We start from the raw sequence: 16,796 nt of genomic DNA, 5'->3' as shown, positions 1-16,796 counted from the left end.
ATTGCCACCCTGTAAATCAAGACCACCCCCAGAGTGTTTCTGGGGGTGGTCTTGATCTACAGGGTGTCAATTTCAAAAGTCTTTATAAGGCCTCACACACGATTTTTCTGGGTCCTTCCTCTCTCCTGAAAGTGAGGGGAGCACCCTGTTGCAACAGTTCAATAAAGGCCAAGCCTACAGGCTGCTGTTTTGCTCCAAGTAACCCTGGTTGGTGTCTTTGTTTTTGTCCAAGGGAGCCCTCGGATTTTTTCGTTAACACTTCCCAAAGCCTGGGAATCTTCTGCCTGGCTTAGGAAGGGAGGCAGGATGTGGCAATGTCACATGCACAATGTTGCGTCCCCCACCCCAAATTGCCCTCACAAGCTGGCACCTCTGGACCTAACTTTTCCCCTACGAAAAATTTCAACAAGCGTCATTGCTGTTGCTGTTTTGCCCTGCCAGTTCCCCCAGGAAAACCTGCTCTTTAACGCTGAATTGGAATCATACAGAATCAGAGAGTTGGAAGGGACCCTGAGGTCTAGTCCAACCCCCTGCAATGCAGGAATGTGCAGCTGTCCCGTACGGGGATCAAACCTGCAACCTTGGTGTTATCAGCACCATGCTCTGACCAACAGAGCTATCCAGTGACAAACAGCAATTTAGGTTTCAGAGGCAAAATTCAGTGGTGAAAAAAATGGGGGTTTTTTTGCTGGGAAAGCACTGGGACGAAAAAGAAAAAGTGCTTGGACAGGGAACTTTAAAGCATGGATCAATGCCTTGAAATGCAGAGCAAAGCTGTGTGTAGATGAGCCCAGAGACAGACAGACAGACAGACAGACAGACAGACAGGACAGGCTTAGCGACGGCCACTTAGTGAGATGGGCTGCAATCCTAACCTGGTTTGTTCAGAAGCAAGTCCTACTGGATTCACCGGGGCTTACTCCCAGGTAAGTAAGGTTCAGAGTGCAGCCTGAATCGCTCAGGATAGCAGGAGCTTCCCTGCTCCACATACAGGCTCAGGACTGAGCACCGTTTTAAACCCCTTTGACTATCCTGACTGTGAGTAGTGAAGACTGTAAAACTAAGTAACTGCGAACAGGTGTGCAAAAGCTTATCATATCACAGTGAGGTAGCTGAGGTTGGTGGGTGTGCTCGGCCCCCCTCCCCCCAGTAAACATTTCTCCAGAACTCTGCAGCCCCCCCAGCTTTCCTGATCCGGAAAGGAAAAAGACCCATGGGGAGGAATGACTATGGTGTCATCCCCAGGGCTATGGATACAACCCAAAACACGTTGGGTTGACGCTGCAGACAAAGAGTTCTTAGCATGGTCTCACGCGAAAGCTCATCTCTGCCTGTGGCATTTCCCCAAGGCCTGAGCGATGAGCGGGATGGTCTCTGCATACATCCTGAGGGCCCAGCAGCCCTGCTTCTTCTTCTCAAACGCGCCCGTTTCCTCTGAGCCGTAGGTAACCTTCACGTCAGTGACTTTGTACTCGGAGCACAACAGGCAGGTGAGGTTGGCTAGGAGGCCTCGCGTCCTGGCGGTGGTGTTGCTGAGCCGTTCCAGCAGGTCCTTCCTGTCATTGTTCTCCTGGTCTCTGGTGATGTTGCCCAGGGAGGCGTTGAAAAAGGTGAAGATCTTGTACAGCGAGATCAGCATCTCTTTCCTGGTCCGGTTGTCGAAGGAGGGGAAAGTGTCTTTGGAGACGCAAAGCGATTTCACCTCCGCTCTGTTGAAGGGGGAGCCTTGGCTCTCCAGCTGCTCAGGATAGAAGGAGGAACCAAATTAAGAGCTGGCATTGATACCCATTTTACTTTATTTTATGCTGCTTTAAAAAAAAATATACCCTTGTTATACACATCTGGCCAAAAATAGTCAGGAGAGCATGAGACATTTAATCTCGGGTTGTGGGTTCAAGTCCTATGTTTCTGCATCACAGGGGGTTGAACTAGATGACCCTCGTGGTCCCTTCTGACTCTACAATTCTATGATGCTATGATCTGGATAATGTGCTTTTATCTTTCATAATGTTTCTTTAATGCAGGCCATTGGCAGTAACAATCAAGATTTGAGAGCAGGAACCAATGTGTGTAAAGCGCCTTTGTTAAATCCCACCTGAAACCAAATTAAGAAGCACGTTTCTGGGAGTGAATTAATCTGCTGATTTCATTTTCTCCTTCCCATCTTAGGTTCAGTTTGACACATTTCCGTATCTGTTGAATTTATTTTACTTTTTAAGGTCCTCGTAAAAATTCACCAGCGATTTAGGATGACTTTCTCCTAGCACGTATATTTTTGCATGCAATTGCCCCTTGTGTATGCATTTTAAAAAATCAATTTCCCCTGACATAATGCATTTTTGTATATTGTTTTTACTAAGATATTCATTTGGATGCAAACTTTAATAGATGCACATTTTTTGTTGAAGGACCACATTCCCTTACAAATAACCTTCTGGAAGGCCTGTGCCATTGGAGGACAGGACCAGAAGCAAATGCTGGTGGAGCAACGAATGCAAATTTGTACAACAGACTAGTTTCTACACATACACTCTCTCTCCATCCTCTATCCAGGAGAGTAAGGAGCATCATCAGAATTCAGGGACATATCCCGGCCAGGCAAAAACACTCAAGGAGGGTGCAAATCAGGTGTGGCCTGGGGAGAGTCCTGAGGGCCAGCTAGACTGCCCTGGAGGGCCACATTCCTGTGCCTGAAGTTCCCAGCCTCCCCTCTATACCCAAAACTTACATAGGCATCGAAGAGACCTGGGGCCGACAAATTGAGACGTGTCACTTGGCACTTAATTTGATTGAAGACTGTTTCTCCGCAAGGGCCGATGTTGTCGCACATGAGGTTCCGCCTGTTCCTCAGGAGGGGTTTTCCGGGCACCAGTCGGCAGTGCATGGCTAGCAGCAAAGGAACAACTCCTGTGCGGAAGAGGAGGAGGAGGAAAGGATGTGTCAGGGTTTGCTGTCCAGTAGGGAAACAATGTGCCCCAGAACCAAACATACAGAAAGTAGAGAAAGAGAAGCAGGAGGCTCTGGTGCTTATATGCCGTTCAGGCTTGAGTTCTGCTGCATTTCAAATGCCAAACGCTACCCAGGGCTAAATGTGCGACAGAGCCAACTTTGCCTAATGCACACATGTAGTTATTCACTTAAGGGACACGGGGGGCGCTGTGGGTTAAACCACAGAGCCTAGGACTTGCTGATCAGAAGGTCAGCGGTTTGAATCCCCGTGACGGGGTGAGCTCCCGTTGCTCGGTTCCTGCTCCTGCCAACCTAGCAGTTCGAAAGCACATCAAAGTGCAAGTAGATAAATAGGTACCGCTCCGGCGGGAAGGTAAACGGCGTTTCCATGCGCTGCTCTGGTTCGCCAGAAGCGGCTTAGTCATGCTGGCCACATGACCCTGAAGCTGTACACCGGCTCCCTCGGCCAATAAAACAAGATGAGCGCCACAACCCCAGAGTCGGTCATGACTGGACCTAATGGTCAGGGGTCCCTTTACCTTTACTTTTAGTTATTCACTTATTTTGCAAGGAATTCCCCCTGCCATAATGCATCTTTGCGCATTATTTTCATGAACACAGATAAAAGAAAGGACTTCTTCAGGAAGCGCAGTGTTAAACTGTGGAACTCACTGCTGCAGTGATGGTCACCAACTTGGATGTCATTATTATTATTATTATTATTATTATTATTATTATTATTATTATACCTTTGAAAGAGGACTGGACAAATTCATGTGAGGACAACTGTTCTCAATGGCTGCTAGTCACAGTGGCTATCCTCTGCCTCCACTGCGAGAACAGGGTTATTTTTAAAACATTGTTTTCTTACTGCTTTGATATAATTATTTTATATTTCTCACTGTTTTGTTTTTTTTTAAAAAAAAACATTTTACGTTGTTTTTAATTCTAGATTTAATAGTGTTCTTAATGTATCCTATTGTGTTTTACGTGCTCTGTTTTGCTTCCTACCTTCCATACTAGTTATTGATCGAAATAAATATATAAATGAAAAATATAGATGTGAAATAGATGGACCATTGGTAGCCTCACCTGATGGTCTTAATATTTTATGTTGTTTTTAATTCTACATTTAATAGTGTGCTTAATGTATCCTATTGGGTTTTACGTGCTCTGTTTTGCTTCCTACCTTCTCTACTTGTAATTGATCAAAATAAATATATAAATGAGAAATATAGATGTGAAATAGATGGGCCCTTGGTGGCCTCACCTGATGGTCTTAATCATCCCTCTGGGTTTCCCCCTCCCCAAACACCACCAGTCCTGAGAGCGAATTGCAAATGCCCTCTCCTTACTCTCCCCTGGTTTTCTTTACTCTCTGCTCCTCCTCTTCCAGGCTACTATAGCTGGATGCTACCTCCCTCGCTGGCCACCCACAGCTCCCATGTGCTATTGTTTGATTCGTGCAGTTTTGCCCAGCCAACGTCACCAGAATTCCCCTCGGTTCTGAGTGATGGGTGGCAACCTTCCCAGATTTCATAACCGCAGGCCAAACAATGTCAAATATGCAAAGCGGTTCCTACCGGGAACATCTCCAGCTCAGCATCAAAGCAGCAATTTGGGGAAAACCTCTTCCCTCATTTCACAGTTATTTCTCTTTTAGACAGTCGGAGGAGGACTGTGCGCTAGGCAGGTGTCCCACAAAAAGGTGTCCCACACACACACACACACACAAAGCAGGGCATAGGAAGCTACCTTATACTAAGAAGCTTAATATTGCCTGCACTGACTGGCAGCAGCTCCTTAGGTCTCAGGCAAGGGACATTCCCAGCCCTACCTGGAGATGCCAGGAACTGAACATTAGGACCATCTCATGTGAAATAATTGCTCTACCCCCTTCGCTATAGTCTTTCCCCATTGGCCCATCCAACTCAGTACAGTGGTATCCAATTGGTCCATCCAACTCAGTACAGTGGTACCTCGGGTTAAGTACTTAATTCGTTCTGGAGGTCTGTTCTTAACCTGAAACTGTTCTTAACCTGAAGTACCACTTTAGCTAATGGGGCCTTCCACTGCCACCGTGCCATGATTTCTGTTCTCATCCTGAAGCAAAGTTCTTAACCCGAGGTACTATTTCTGGGTTAGCGGAGTCTGTAACCTGAAGCGTCTGTAACCTGAAGCATCTGTAACCCAAGGTACCACTGTATTTTCAAGGGTTTGGCAGTCAAGCCTGATGAGGAATGGTTGAAGGAGCTTGGTATGTTCAGCGTGGAAAAGAGGCGACTGAGAGGAGATATGATAGCCATCTTCAAATATCTTAAGAACTGTCACGTGGAAGATGGAGCAAGCTTCGTTTTCTCCTGCTCTGGAGGATAGGACTCAAACCAACGTCTTCAAGTTACAAGAAAGGAGGTTGTGGACTCTCCTTCATTTGGGGTTTTTAAGGAGAGGTTGGACGGCCGTCTGTCATGGATGCTTTAGCTGAGATTCCTGCATTGCAGGGGATTGGATGAGATTACGCTTGGGGGTATCTTCCAACTCTATGATTCTGCGATTCTACGACTGGCAGTGGCTCTCCAGGATTTCAGGCAGGGAACCCCTCTATTACCCCTTCCTGGAGATTGAATGTGAGGTCATTCTGCATGCAGAGCAGGAGCTACGCCCCTTCCCTTGAGGAACACAGGAAGCTGATTTACATGGAGCCAGACAATTGGTTGGTCTAGCCCAGTGCTGTCTATACTGACAGGCAGAAGCTCTCCAGGGTTTCTTAAAGGGGTGTTTAAGAAACCTCGGAGGCCCTGTGTTATGTACTGAGTTGAATAGGATCCAAACTGTAGCAGTCTGATTGGTCCTAGAACAATAGGATCCAAAAGGCAGCAGTCTGATTGGTCCTAGAACAATAGGATTCAGAATGCAGCAGTCTGATTGGTCCTAGAACAATGCAGCAGTATGATTGGTTGGCAGGAACCACCCAATCCTGCTCCAGATAGAAGTGAATCCACAACCTGATTGGCTTACAGTAGAATTCCAGAATTAGCCAATCATGTGCAGCCCATTGTGTAAATAATGTATATAAAGCAGATACTGTGAGGGGACATTTATTCATTCCTCCTCACCACTATGAGCTGAATAAAGAGCATGAAATCACTTTGCGACTCTGAGTATATTTCACTGGCGACGAAGATGGGATCCCGCTGAGCTGACTGCCACACACAGCACCGCAGCACCGCCAACTGCCGCACCGCTGCCTCGCACCGTGTATCCAGGCTTCAGCTCCGGGGCACAAGGAACTCAGAATGGCAGCCAACAGCAGCTTCTCGCCATTCAACCCAGCATCTGGAGACTGGGAAGCGTACGCCTCCCGTTTCACCTTCCTCCTAGAAGCCAAAGGGGTCACCGACGAAGAAGACGCCAAGAAGAGGGCGATATTCTTCAGCGTCTGCGGAGAGGAGACGTTTGAAATCGCCCGGGCTCTCCTTGCGCCTGAAGACGTCGCTACTGTTCCATACAAAACAATAATGGAACAGCTGAAGGGGCACTTTTCGCCGCAGCCCTCAGTGGTGGCTCGTCGAAATGCCTTCTACGCAAAGCGGCAAGCCCCTGGGGAAACCATAACTGGGTTTGTGACCTCTCTCCGCCAAGCCGCCCGGTTCTGCAACTTCTCAGAGCTGGAGAACATGCTTCGTGACCGCCTCGTCGGTGGCCTGAAGGATGAGAAGCTGCAACGGCGCCTCTACGCTAAGAAGGACCTAACGTTCCAGGTCGCTCTGGAGGAGGCCCTGGCAACAGAAGCTGCCGAGAGGTCGACCCAAGAGGCACGGCCGAGCCTGCCATCCCAACCGAGGGTCCACCATGAAGACCTCACCGACGACTCAGGATCCGACAGGGAGGAGGTGCACCGAGTACAGCAGCGCACTCAAGCAGCGCACAGACCACAGCTGCCTCGACGAGAAGGAGGGAACTGCGCAAGCTGCGGGGAGAGTCACGAGAGGAGGACCTGCCGTTTCCGCAACGCAGAGTGCAGGCAGTGCAGAAAATCGGGACACATCGCCCGGGTGTGTCGGGCTCGGCCCACCCGACACCAGGCATCAGATGACCAATCCAAGAGCCCCAGGTCCCGGGGCCCAACGCACCAAGGCAACTCGACGGAGCTCACGGACTTCCAGGTATACCAGTTGCCCCACCCCAACGTAGAGAAAATTTATGTAGAGGTACAGATAGAGGGGGCCCCATGCCGCATGGAGCTTGACACGGGTTCAACTCTATCCATAATCTCGGCAAGGACCTTAAGGAAACTGTGTCCCACTGGGGGTCCCAAACTCAGGCCGGCCCCATTCACCCTCCGGGACTTCCAGAAACGTAAGGTCCCCACAATGGGGGTGGGGACCTTCAGGGTGCAATACCGAGGGCGGACGCGGCAACTGGACTTGCTTGTGGTCAAGGGCCCCTACATTAGCTTACTGGGATTGGCATGGTTTGGACCACTGGGGCTAGCTGTCACCGGGGTGAACCACACTAGTTTACAAGTGGACGTGGACGCCATATGCAAGGAATTTCCAGGGGTTTTCGATGGGAAATTGGGACAGTATACGGGCCCCCCCATTGCGCTACAGCTTGACCCCGCAGTACGACCGGTCAGGCTCAAGGCCCGCCGGGTCCCGTTCGCCTTGAAACCCCGTATAGACGAGGAATTGGACCGACTCGTAGAGCAAGGAGTGCTGGAGCCGGTGCCTAATGCTCCCTGGGAAACCCCAATCGTCACACCCGTCAAGCCTAATGGTTCGGTCCGCATCTGCGCAGACTACAAATGTACCATAAACAAGGCCCTCACGGCCCACGCATACCCAGTGCCAGTGGTCAGCCATGTCCTGGCCACCCTGGCTGGGTCGAAAATTTTTGGCAAGCTGGACTTGGCCCAAGCATATCAACAGCTGCCAGTAGATGAGGCCACAGCAGAGGCACAGACGATTGTGACGCACAGAGGAGCGTTCAGGGTAAAGCGGCTGCAATTCGGTGTCAGCGTGGCACCAGGCATATTCCAGAATATAATGGACTCTCTCCTTAAAGGGATTCCTGGCGTCACCCCCTTCTTCGATGATGTGTTGATTGCCGGCCCCACACCAGAGGAGTTTGAGGACCGCCTCCGCACCGTTCTGCACCGTTTCCAGACGGCGGGTCTCAAGGTGAAGCGGGAAAAATGTCTACTAGGAGTGCCTCAGGTGGACTTTCTGGGATTTATGGTGGACGCAGAAGGGGTCCACCCGACTGGGGACAAGGTACGGGCCATTTGTGATGCCCCAGCGCCCAAGAGCAAGACTGAACTTCAGGCCTTCTTGGGACTATTGAACTTTTACCATTCCTTCCTTCCCCACAAGGCGGCGGTAGCGGAGCCCCTACACAGACTCCTGGACAAGCGGGCCCCTTGGGTGTGGGGCCAGCGCCAGGAGGCCGCATTCCAGGCAGTCAAGGACTTGCTTGTCTCAAACTCGGTCTTGGCACACTTCGACGAGAGGCTGCCGGTGGTGCTAGCATGCGACGCCTCACCCTATGGCATTGGAGCTGTCCTGGGGCACCAACTCCCGGATGGAAGAGAGGTACCGGTGGCGTACTTTTCCCAGACACTCAACACAACCGAGCGGAACTACTCGCAAATCGACAAGGAGGGTCTGGCAATCGTAAAGGGAGTAAAAAAATTCCATGATTTCTTGTACGGGCGGCCCTTCACCGTGGTGACTGACCACAAGCCGTTGCTTGGCTTGTTTGCCCCCGAAAAGCAGACCCCCCAAGTGCTGTCTCCTCGCGTCCTCAGGTGGTCAATTTTCCTTGCCAGCTACCAGTATGCACTGATTCACCGACCTGGGAAGGCGATGGGCCATGCGGACGCCCTCAGCAGGCTACCACTACCGGAAACAGGCCCTGACCCAGCACCTGCACAAGAGGTTATGAGCCTGGAGCTGCTTCCCGACCGCCCCATTCAGGCACAAGAAGTTGCACACCATTCCAAGAAAGATAGGGTCATCTCCCGGGTCCTGGACTGGGTGTGGAGGGGATGGCCCAGCAGCAGCCCCGGGCCAGAATTCGCCGGCTACACAACCCGCAAACATGAACTGTCGGCCCACAAGGGGTGCCTGTTATGGGGAAGCAGAGTCGTTGTTCCCCAGCCCCTCTGCAAAAGGGTCCTCACAGCCCTACACGAGACACATCCAGGGGTAGTAAGAATGAAGGCCCTTGCCAGGAGTTATGTGTGGTGGCCGGGGATCGATGGAGAGATAGAGGCCTGGGTCAAACACTGCCAGGCCTGCCAAGAATCCCGCCCAGATCCCCCAAGGGCCCCAGTCCAGTCCTGGGAGTCCGCCCGAGCACCATGGTCACGCCTGCATGTGGATTTCGCTGGCCCCTTTCAGGGGAAAACATTCTTCATAGTGGTGGACTCCTACACCAAATGGCTGGAAGTCGCACTGGTACCGTCCACTTCCACGTCCGCAGCCATCCGGGTACTACGCAGGCTGTTTGCAACCCACGGGCTCCCTGACACTCTCGTCTCAGACAACGGGACTGCATTTACGTCAGGAGAATTCCAAACCTTCACAGCGCAGAACGCCATCCGCCACATCCGTTCGGCGCCGTTCCACCCTGCCACCAATGGCCAAGCAGAACGCATGGTGCGGACCACCAAGGACACCCTTCGCCGCATGACGCAAGGGGACTGGGAGTACCGCCTTGCCACATTCCTTCTAGCACAGCACAGCACCCCCAGCTCAACGACTGGCCGGAGCCCCGCTGAACTACTAATGGGTCGGCGCCTTGCAATCAGATTGGACCGCCTTCACCCCGATAGAGCTCAGGATGAGGTAGTGGTGGGGGAAGGCAGGAACCCCCGGACCTTCGAGGCCCAGGACCCAGTGTACGCAAAGAATTTTGGGGCAGGCCCAGCATGGGTACCCGCCACAATCACCAGGGTCACTGGCCCCGTGTCGTACGAGGTGCTAACGGATGGGGGGCAATGCTGGCGCCGCCACTGCGACCAGATACGGCGACGATTCCCGGGAGAAAACCAGGAGGAGGACAGGTCAGAGGAGTCCCAAGGGAACAGCGGGGCAGTGAGGCCCATAGAGCAGGAGGGGCCAGCAGGAGAGGCAGAATCAGTAAATACAGAGAGGACCCGTGAGGCCGAAAGGACACCGGAACCAGAACCACGACTGAGCGAGCCGGTTGCACCAGACCAAACAGCCGCATCACAGCCAGCATCCTTGGAACACGAGCCAGAACCCGGAGCCCGGACCAGGGAACACCCCAGGCCACAACGCACACGTAGGCCGCCGGCATACCTTGAGGACTATGAATGCGACCTCCCGGGCAGGACTGGAACTTAGAGGGGAGGGGTGTTATGTACTGAGTTGAATAGGATCCAAACTGTAGCAGTCTGATTGGTCCTAGAACAATAGGATCCAAAAGGCAGCAGTCTGATTGGTCCTAGAACAATAGGATTCAGAATGCAGCAGTCTGATTGGTCCTAGAACAATGCAGCAGTATGATTGGTTGGCAGGAACCACCCAATCCTGCTCCAGATAGAAGTGAATCCACAACCTGATTGGCTTACAGTAGAATTCCAGAATTAGCCAATCATGTGCAGCCCATTGTGTAAATAATGTATATAAAGCAGATACTGTGAGGGGACATTTATTCATTCCTCCTCACCACTATGAGCTGAATAAAGAGCATGAAATCACTTTGCGACTCTGAGTATATTTCACCCTGGATGTTGTCAGACTCCCGCTCCCATCAGTCACACGGCTAAGATGCAGTAGGGCTGCCATATGTCCGAATTTTCCCGACATTACTGGGATTTCAATGGTGGCATTGACATCCAGGGGGGATTTCCTAAAGGCGGCACCTTATCCTGAATCTTTGACAAGTCAATCAAAAAATCGCAGGGTTGTTGTTTTTGCGTTTTTGTAGAACAAAACAAAACACCTCAACAACTTTGGGGCTTTCCTTAAAAAAAGCTCAGGTGTCCTGGTTTTTACTTTTTGAAATACAGTCGTACCTCGGAAGTCAAATGCCTTGCGACTTGAATGTTTTGGCTCCCAAACGCCACAAACCCAGAAGTGAGTGTTCCAGTTTGCAACCGTTTTGGGGAAGCTGAACGTCCAACGTAGCTTCCGCGGCTTCCGATCGTGTGCACGATTGGTTTCCGAATGTTTTGGAAGTCGAACGGACTTCCGGAACAGATTCCGTTCAGCTTCCCACGTACGACTGTATGGCAACCCTAAGCTGTAGTCCAACAACATCTTGAGAGACACAGGTTCCCTATCCTGGACCTGTTTAATGACCAAGACATACCTGCCATCCCATATACTCTTTAAATAACTATGGTCTGGGAGTGACCAGCGACTTGCAGAAAGCTCGATCGGAAGAGCAGAGGGGTCAAACACAAAGAGGAGCTTGGTGGGCTCAGCCTTGTGGGGCCAAGGAGGACAGGAAGGGGTTAACTGAGTGGTGGGGAGAAGCGGCAAAGCGTCTGGGTATAAGGCAGGGGGAAGTTGGCCAAATGTGTGGAGGAGAGCAAGACAGAGGATGAAGCACATTTGCAAGCAGACCTTCCATGTGTCCCTATTTTCCAGGGACAGCCTTGGATTTACAGAAGCTGTCCCAGTTCCTTGGAATGTCCCAATTTCCCATAGGACGCCCCTATTTTCACCGGAGAAATATTGGAGGGTATGGAAGGACGTCCCTCAGTGCTGGATTCAACCCTGTGGAGGCCCCTAGGCAGTTAAAATTTCAGGGTGGGGAGGAGAGAGCCTCGTGCGTGAGCTCTAGTGGGATAACATTGAAATAAGGAAGATTGGTTGCAATTTGCTCTCAAGGTCAAATCAATATTATTTTTGATCCGTTTTCAAGAGGCCCCTAAAATAAAGTTACCAGACGTCCCCTGACAAAATCCTATCATTCCTACTGAAATTGAAAAGTGTCCCCGGATTCATTGAAAAAAATCTGGTAACCTTACCCTAATAGGCGTGGAGCTCATAAGCTTGGACACTGGCACCCCTATTTTCACCAGAGAAATGTCGGAAGGTATGTGAAAGGAGAGAGAAAGCAGGGGGAACTGGGTGAGAGAGGGCAGAGGATTTCTCAAAAGAGAATTGCAGAGGCTACTGCCAGCCAACGAGACCCACTCAAGGTGGCAGGGAGAGGAGTTTTAGTACCAGTGGGTATGTGCCAAGGCTGGGCATGACGTCTAGGCAAAGTAAATATGGTGCACGGGCTGAGCAAGGCCTAATGGGGGCCACCAAACTCCAGAGACGTGGGCACCAGAAATGGGGAATCCTCTTGTCCGTGGGCCAAACTCTCTCCACCAAAGGTCTCAATCTGAGCCCTATTTTCCCCAAGCTATGCCCAGCCACCCTTCAGACTTAAAGCGAAATCATTTGGCTGGTGCACCCATCAGCTGATGGGATGTTGAGGAGGAGGACAGTCTTGCTCCAGGAAGAGGAAGCGGTTTCGGAAAACCGCTGCTGCTGCCATGGAGGTTGTTCGATAAGTGAAATTGCAGCACATGACATAGGCAGCCCTGGCTCAAATGAGGTGCTAGTGATAGCATCTCCCCTAAGATCTGCAGTTGATTCCGTGCTAAGCATTCAGCTCTGTTCCTCAAGAGTCAGGCTGGCTGTCCAAGGAGATCACACTAATATCTCTTTACAAAGGACAGGCAGAAGCTACTCCTCAAATGAAAGCTATCATATTTCCAAGGACGGAAGAGGTGATTTGTTGCTGGGTAGCATTCAGGTCCAACATTCCAAAAACCATCCACTTCCACATGGATGCTTACAGGAGCCCATCGGCTTCTCCTGTTGCCCTTTTTCCAGGCAGGTATTATTAGTCAGAGGTTTGGTTCTGTTCACCAATCATGGATAAAGCAGCCAAAAATTGTCTAGCCCTTTCTAAAAACCATCTTGTAGCTAGTGTCTACAGATGGGCAAATCCATCCATTTCTTTTTCTCTCTTTTTTTTTTTCAATCTTAAATTCAGTTTGCTACATTTCCACATCATTTTCTGAATTTTTAAAGTTTAAACAATGTATCTTTTTGTATTAAATTTTGCCCAATACGCCCATTTTTTTGCATTCAGTTTTGCCTTATAAAGCACATTTTTGTATACTACAAATAATCATAATCATAATATTTTTATGCCATCCATCTGACTGGGTTGCCCCAGCCACTCTGTACTGAGTTTTGCATTGCAAAATTGGAGAAAGTGTGAAATTTTGAAGCATGGCTACATTTCAGTTTGTACACTGTTCCAGGAAGTGCACAATAGGTAGATCCAAATTAAAACGCGAAGCAAACTGAATTTATCTCTTATCCCGACTAGTGACCATTAAAATGTCTTGTGCTGGTGAATTCTGATGGCACAGCCTTAGAATGTACACACTATAATAAATGGGTATGTTTTCTTTTGAAGGTGTTGGACAACCCTGAGGTTTTGGGGTATTATTATTATTATTATTATTATTATTATTATTATTAAAAAGCTTATACAGGTTGCATTATTAGCCATTAATTCACCAGCTGAAGAGTTCTAGCAAGAAGATATTCATCCCTCTAACACATGACCTCTTGCAAAGCTTATCTTGATTCTAGCTTTGCAGAGGGTTGGACTAGATGACCCTCAGGGTCCCTTCCGACTCTACAATTCTACAATTCTAACTGCCCTTTTAAAGGTGTCAGAGGATGCTGAGGTTTTGGGGTGGTGGTTGTTTAAACTTTTCTGGGTTTGCATTAATTAACAGCTCAGGAGCTCTAACAATAAGCTGTCCACCTCTTGGCAGCTGAGCTCTTGAAAAGCTTATCTTGCTTATTCTAACTGCCAAACAGTTCAGGAAAATCCAGTGAAGAAAGATATGCTCTGTAACACTGATTTAGGTAAGCCTGACCAGTGGGGTGGGGGGGAGCCTGTGAAGCAGGAAAGGAGACCCAATCTAAGAATCCCAAACTGGAAGAACAGAATAATTCCTTAGAGAGGCCCCAAACCTTGAGAGGTTAGCATACCTTCATTCTAGGTTTGATTGCTCCCTATGATGGGCTGGTGGGACGCGGGTGGCGCTGTGGGTTAAACCACAGAGCCTAGGACTTGCCGATCAGAAGGTCGGCGGTTTGAATCCCTGTGACGGGGTGAGCTCCCGTTGTTCGGTCGCTGCTCCTGCCAACCTAGCTGTTCGAAAGCACATCAAAGTGCAAGTAGATAAATAGGTACCGCTCTGGCGGGAAGGTAAACGGCGTTTCCGTGCGCTGCTCTGGTTTGCCAGAAGCGGCTTAGTCATGCTGGCCACATGACCCGGAAGCTGTATGCCGGCTCCCTCGGCCAATAAAGCGAGATGAGCACCACAACCCCAGAGTCGGTCACAACTGGACCTAACGGTCAGGGGTCCCTTTACCTTTTTTATGATGGGCTGAATACAATCTGAGCTGCTTCAACCGCTGGATAACATTTCCCTTCTTTCCAAACTTCCTTTTGGGAGGGGAGGGGGATTAAAATGTCTAATTCGATAAGTGAAGTGTTTCTCCCAACAGCCAGAAATATGGGGGGAATCTTTCAGAAGTTGCCAGGAAGTTTAGCAGAAGTCTGCCAAAAAAGAAAAAAAGGGAAACCATATTTTTCTCACACTGCCCCAAAATGCTCAGAGGTCTTTGGAGTAACTAGAGGGATAGAGTTGAAAGTTCAACCGGGGTCACGCTTTGGACTGCAGAGGGCAGAAGGCGCTGACAGCGGTCCTCAGTGAACTTTGGAAAGGGAAAGGGAAAGGGGGGGAAAAGACAACAAAGAAAAAGTAATCTGAACTTGAGAAAGGTGGGTTACCTGAAATGATGGCTTTCATTGTAAACTGCATCCTGGAATGACGTAAGAGAATTGGCCGTTGGCAGGAGTGTTCATTCAGAGAGTGGTGCTTAATACTTGGGGATGCCACTGGTTTATATATACTTGTGAGCCTGTGTTGTAAGAAAGGGGAGGGAGATTTCATTGAGAGTGGAAATACTGAGCTCTTCCGAAGAATGAAAATGTTGAGGTCATTACATTTGTGGTTTTTCTGGTTCCTCCCCATCAGCCCCCCCCCCACTCCACACCCGAGTGTGGCTCATTTTGGAATTGTTTGATACGAAATTAAGTGGGCAGATAAAACAACAACCATTTGAAGAAAAATCAGCTCCTGTTTTTCCCTGCCTACATCGATACAATCATGTCACGAGTCATCGCAAGGAAAAGAGCTGTCAGACCACAGGTTTGACATCATAGGCTCCCCCCCCCTCCATCTTCTGTTCTCACCCCACCCCTCGCCACAGAGGGGAGTGCAACTTTCACTTTTGTAGCCCAATGATTTCCCCTGGGAAAGGCACTTTCTTCAGCGTTTCCGAGAGGCCGGGTTGTACAATGGTAGAAGCACACCCACGCATGGCCTCATTTGGTAATTATCGGGGCAAAACAAGAAGAAGAAACGGAAGCCGGTGGAGGAATTTCTGTGGAGGAAATCAAAAACCAAGAAAGTACATGAAAAGTCTGGTTGTGTGTGTGTGTGTGTGTGTGTGTGTGTGTGTGAGAGAGAGAGAGAGAGAGAGAGAGAGAGAGAGAGAGAGAGAGAGAGAGAGAAAGAGAGAGAGAGAGCTTTATCGCCCCCTGGTGGGCACTTTGGAACATCAATGGATTTGTGTAAAAAAATCCAATCCTAGAACCAGCGCTTTTTTTGCTCTTTTAAAAAAATTATGTTTAGGCTTTTGACTCAGGAAAACCACCATTTTATAGTTCATATCAGGAAAAATAAATACAGTAAATGGACAAAAGTACAAAGATTCACAAAATGTTTAGGGGTATGCGTCCCCCCAGAAAAAAAAACACTGCCTAGAATCCAAAGTACAAAGATGTTTAAAATCAGACACTGCAAAACACTGGCACCCACAGATATACCCTCCAACATTTCTCTGATGAAAATAGGGACGTCCTATTCCATGAGAATGAAAATAATACTAATAATGTTATTATTCGTACCCCACCCATCTGATTGGGTTGCCCCAGCCACTCGGGGCAGCTTCCAGCATATATAAAAACATAATAAAACATTTTTAAAAAAACCTTCCCTATACAGGGCTGCTTTCAGATGTCTTCTAAAGGTTATATAGTTACTTATTGTATCTCCTTGGCTCGGAGGCCACAAAACTCCATACCCTCCAACATTTATCTGATGAAAATAGGGACCCCTTGCCCAACATTTCACCAATGAAAATAAGGAAATCTTAAGGAAAGGTAAGACATTCTGGGATCAAATCAGAGACAGACAACTTCTGTAAATCTGGGACAGTCCCTGGAAAATATGAACACGTGGAGGGTCTGCACTAACCACTATACGGTGGTACCTCGGGTTAAGAACTTAATTTGTTCTGGAGGTCCGTTCTTAACCTGAAACTGTTCTTAACCTGAAGCACCACATTAGCTAATGGGGCCTCCCACTGCTGCTGCGCCACTGTCGCATGATTTCTGTTCTCATCCTGAAGCAAAGTTCTTAACCCAAGGTACTATTTCTGGGTTAGCAGAGTCTGTAACTTGAAGCATATGTAACATGAAGCGTCTGTAACCCGAGGTACCACTATACTGCCATGGCTAATTTGTGTGGAGCAAGAGACTTGGAAGGAAAGTAGGCCACAATATTGCATAACAAGCAATGGATGTAATTTTTACCCCCGTAAAGGTAAAAAAGGTAAAGTACCCCTGGATGGTTAAGTCCAGTCAAAGGCGACTATGGGGTTGCGGCGCTCATCTCGCTTCAGGCCAAGGGAGCCGGCGTTTGTCCACAGACAGCT

At 49.2% G+C, this 16,796-nt stretch overlaps 1 protein-coding gene across 1 annotated transcript; it reads right to left on the bottom strand.

Moving 5' to 3' along the window:
- Positions 1–1,183: 1,183 nt before the first annotated feature.
- Positions 1,184–14,927, bottom strand: LOC308465986 (leukemia inhibitory factor-like). Its single transcript, XM_080986509.1, has 3 exons — positions 14,806–14,927; positions 2,729–2,907; positions 1,184–1,738 (listed from the first exon to the last, which is right to left on the bottom strand). The coding sequence occupies exons 1-3, from the start codon at positions 14,834–14,836 to the stop codon at positions 1,322–1,324; spliced, it is 627 nt and encodes a 208-aa protein (XP_080842635.1). The 5' UTR covers positions 14,837–14,927; the 3' UTR covers positions 1,184–1,321.
- Between the last annotated feature and the right edge of the window lie 1,869 nt (positions 14,928–16,796).

The sequence above is a fragment of the Podarcis pityusensis genome (assembly GCF_964106645.2).
Source record: "Podarcis pityusensis genome assembly, chromosome: 16".
NCBI lineage: Eukaryota > Metazoa > Chordata > Lepidosauria > Squamata > Lacertidae > Podarcis > Podarcis pityusensis.
This window is presented reverse-complemented; position numbering and strand designations above follow the sequence as displayed.

Bases quoted from the DNA above. Each gene is read 5' to 3' on its own strand.
- LOC308465986 (XM_080986509.1), bottom strand. From the start codon at position 14,836: ATGCAGTTTACAATGAAAGCCATCATTTCAG. The intron at 2,908-14,805 runs GTAACCCACCTT...TCTTCCGCACAG, and splicing joins AATGAAAGCCATCATTTCAG to GAGTTGTTCCTTTGCTGCTA. The intron at 1,739-2,728 runs GTAAGTTTTGGG...TATCCTGAGCAG, and splicing joins CAGGTCTCTTCGATGCCTAT to CTGGAGAGCCAAGGCTCCCC.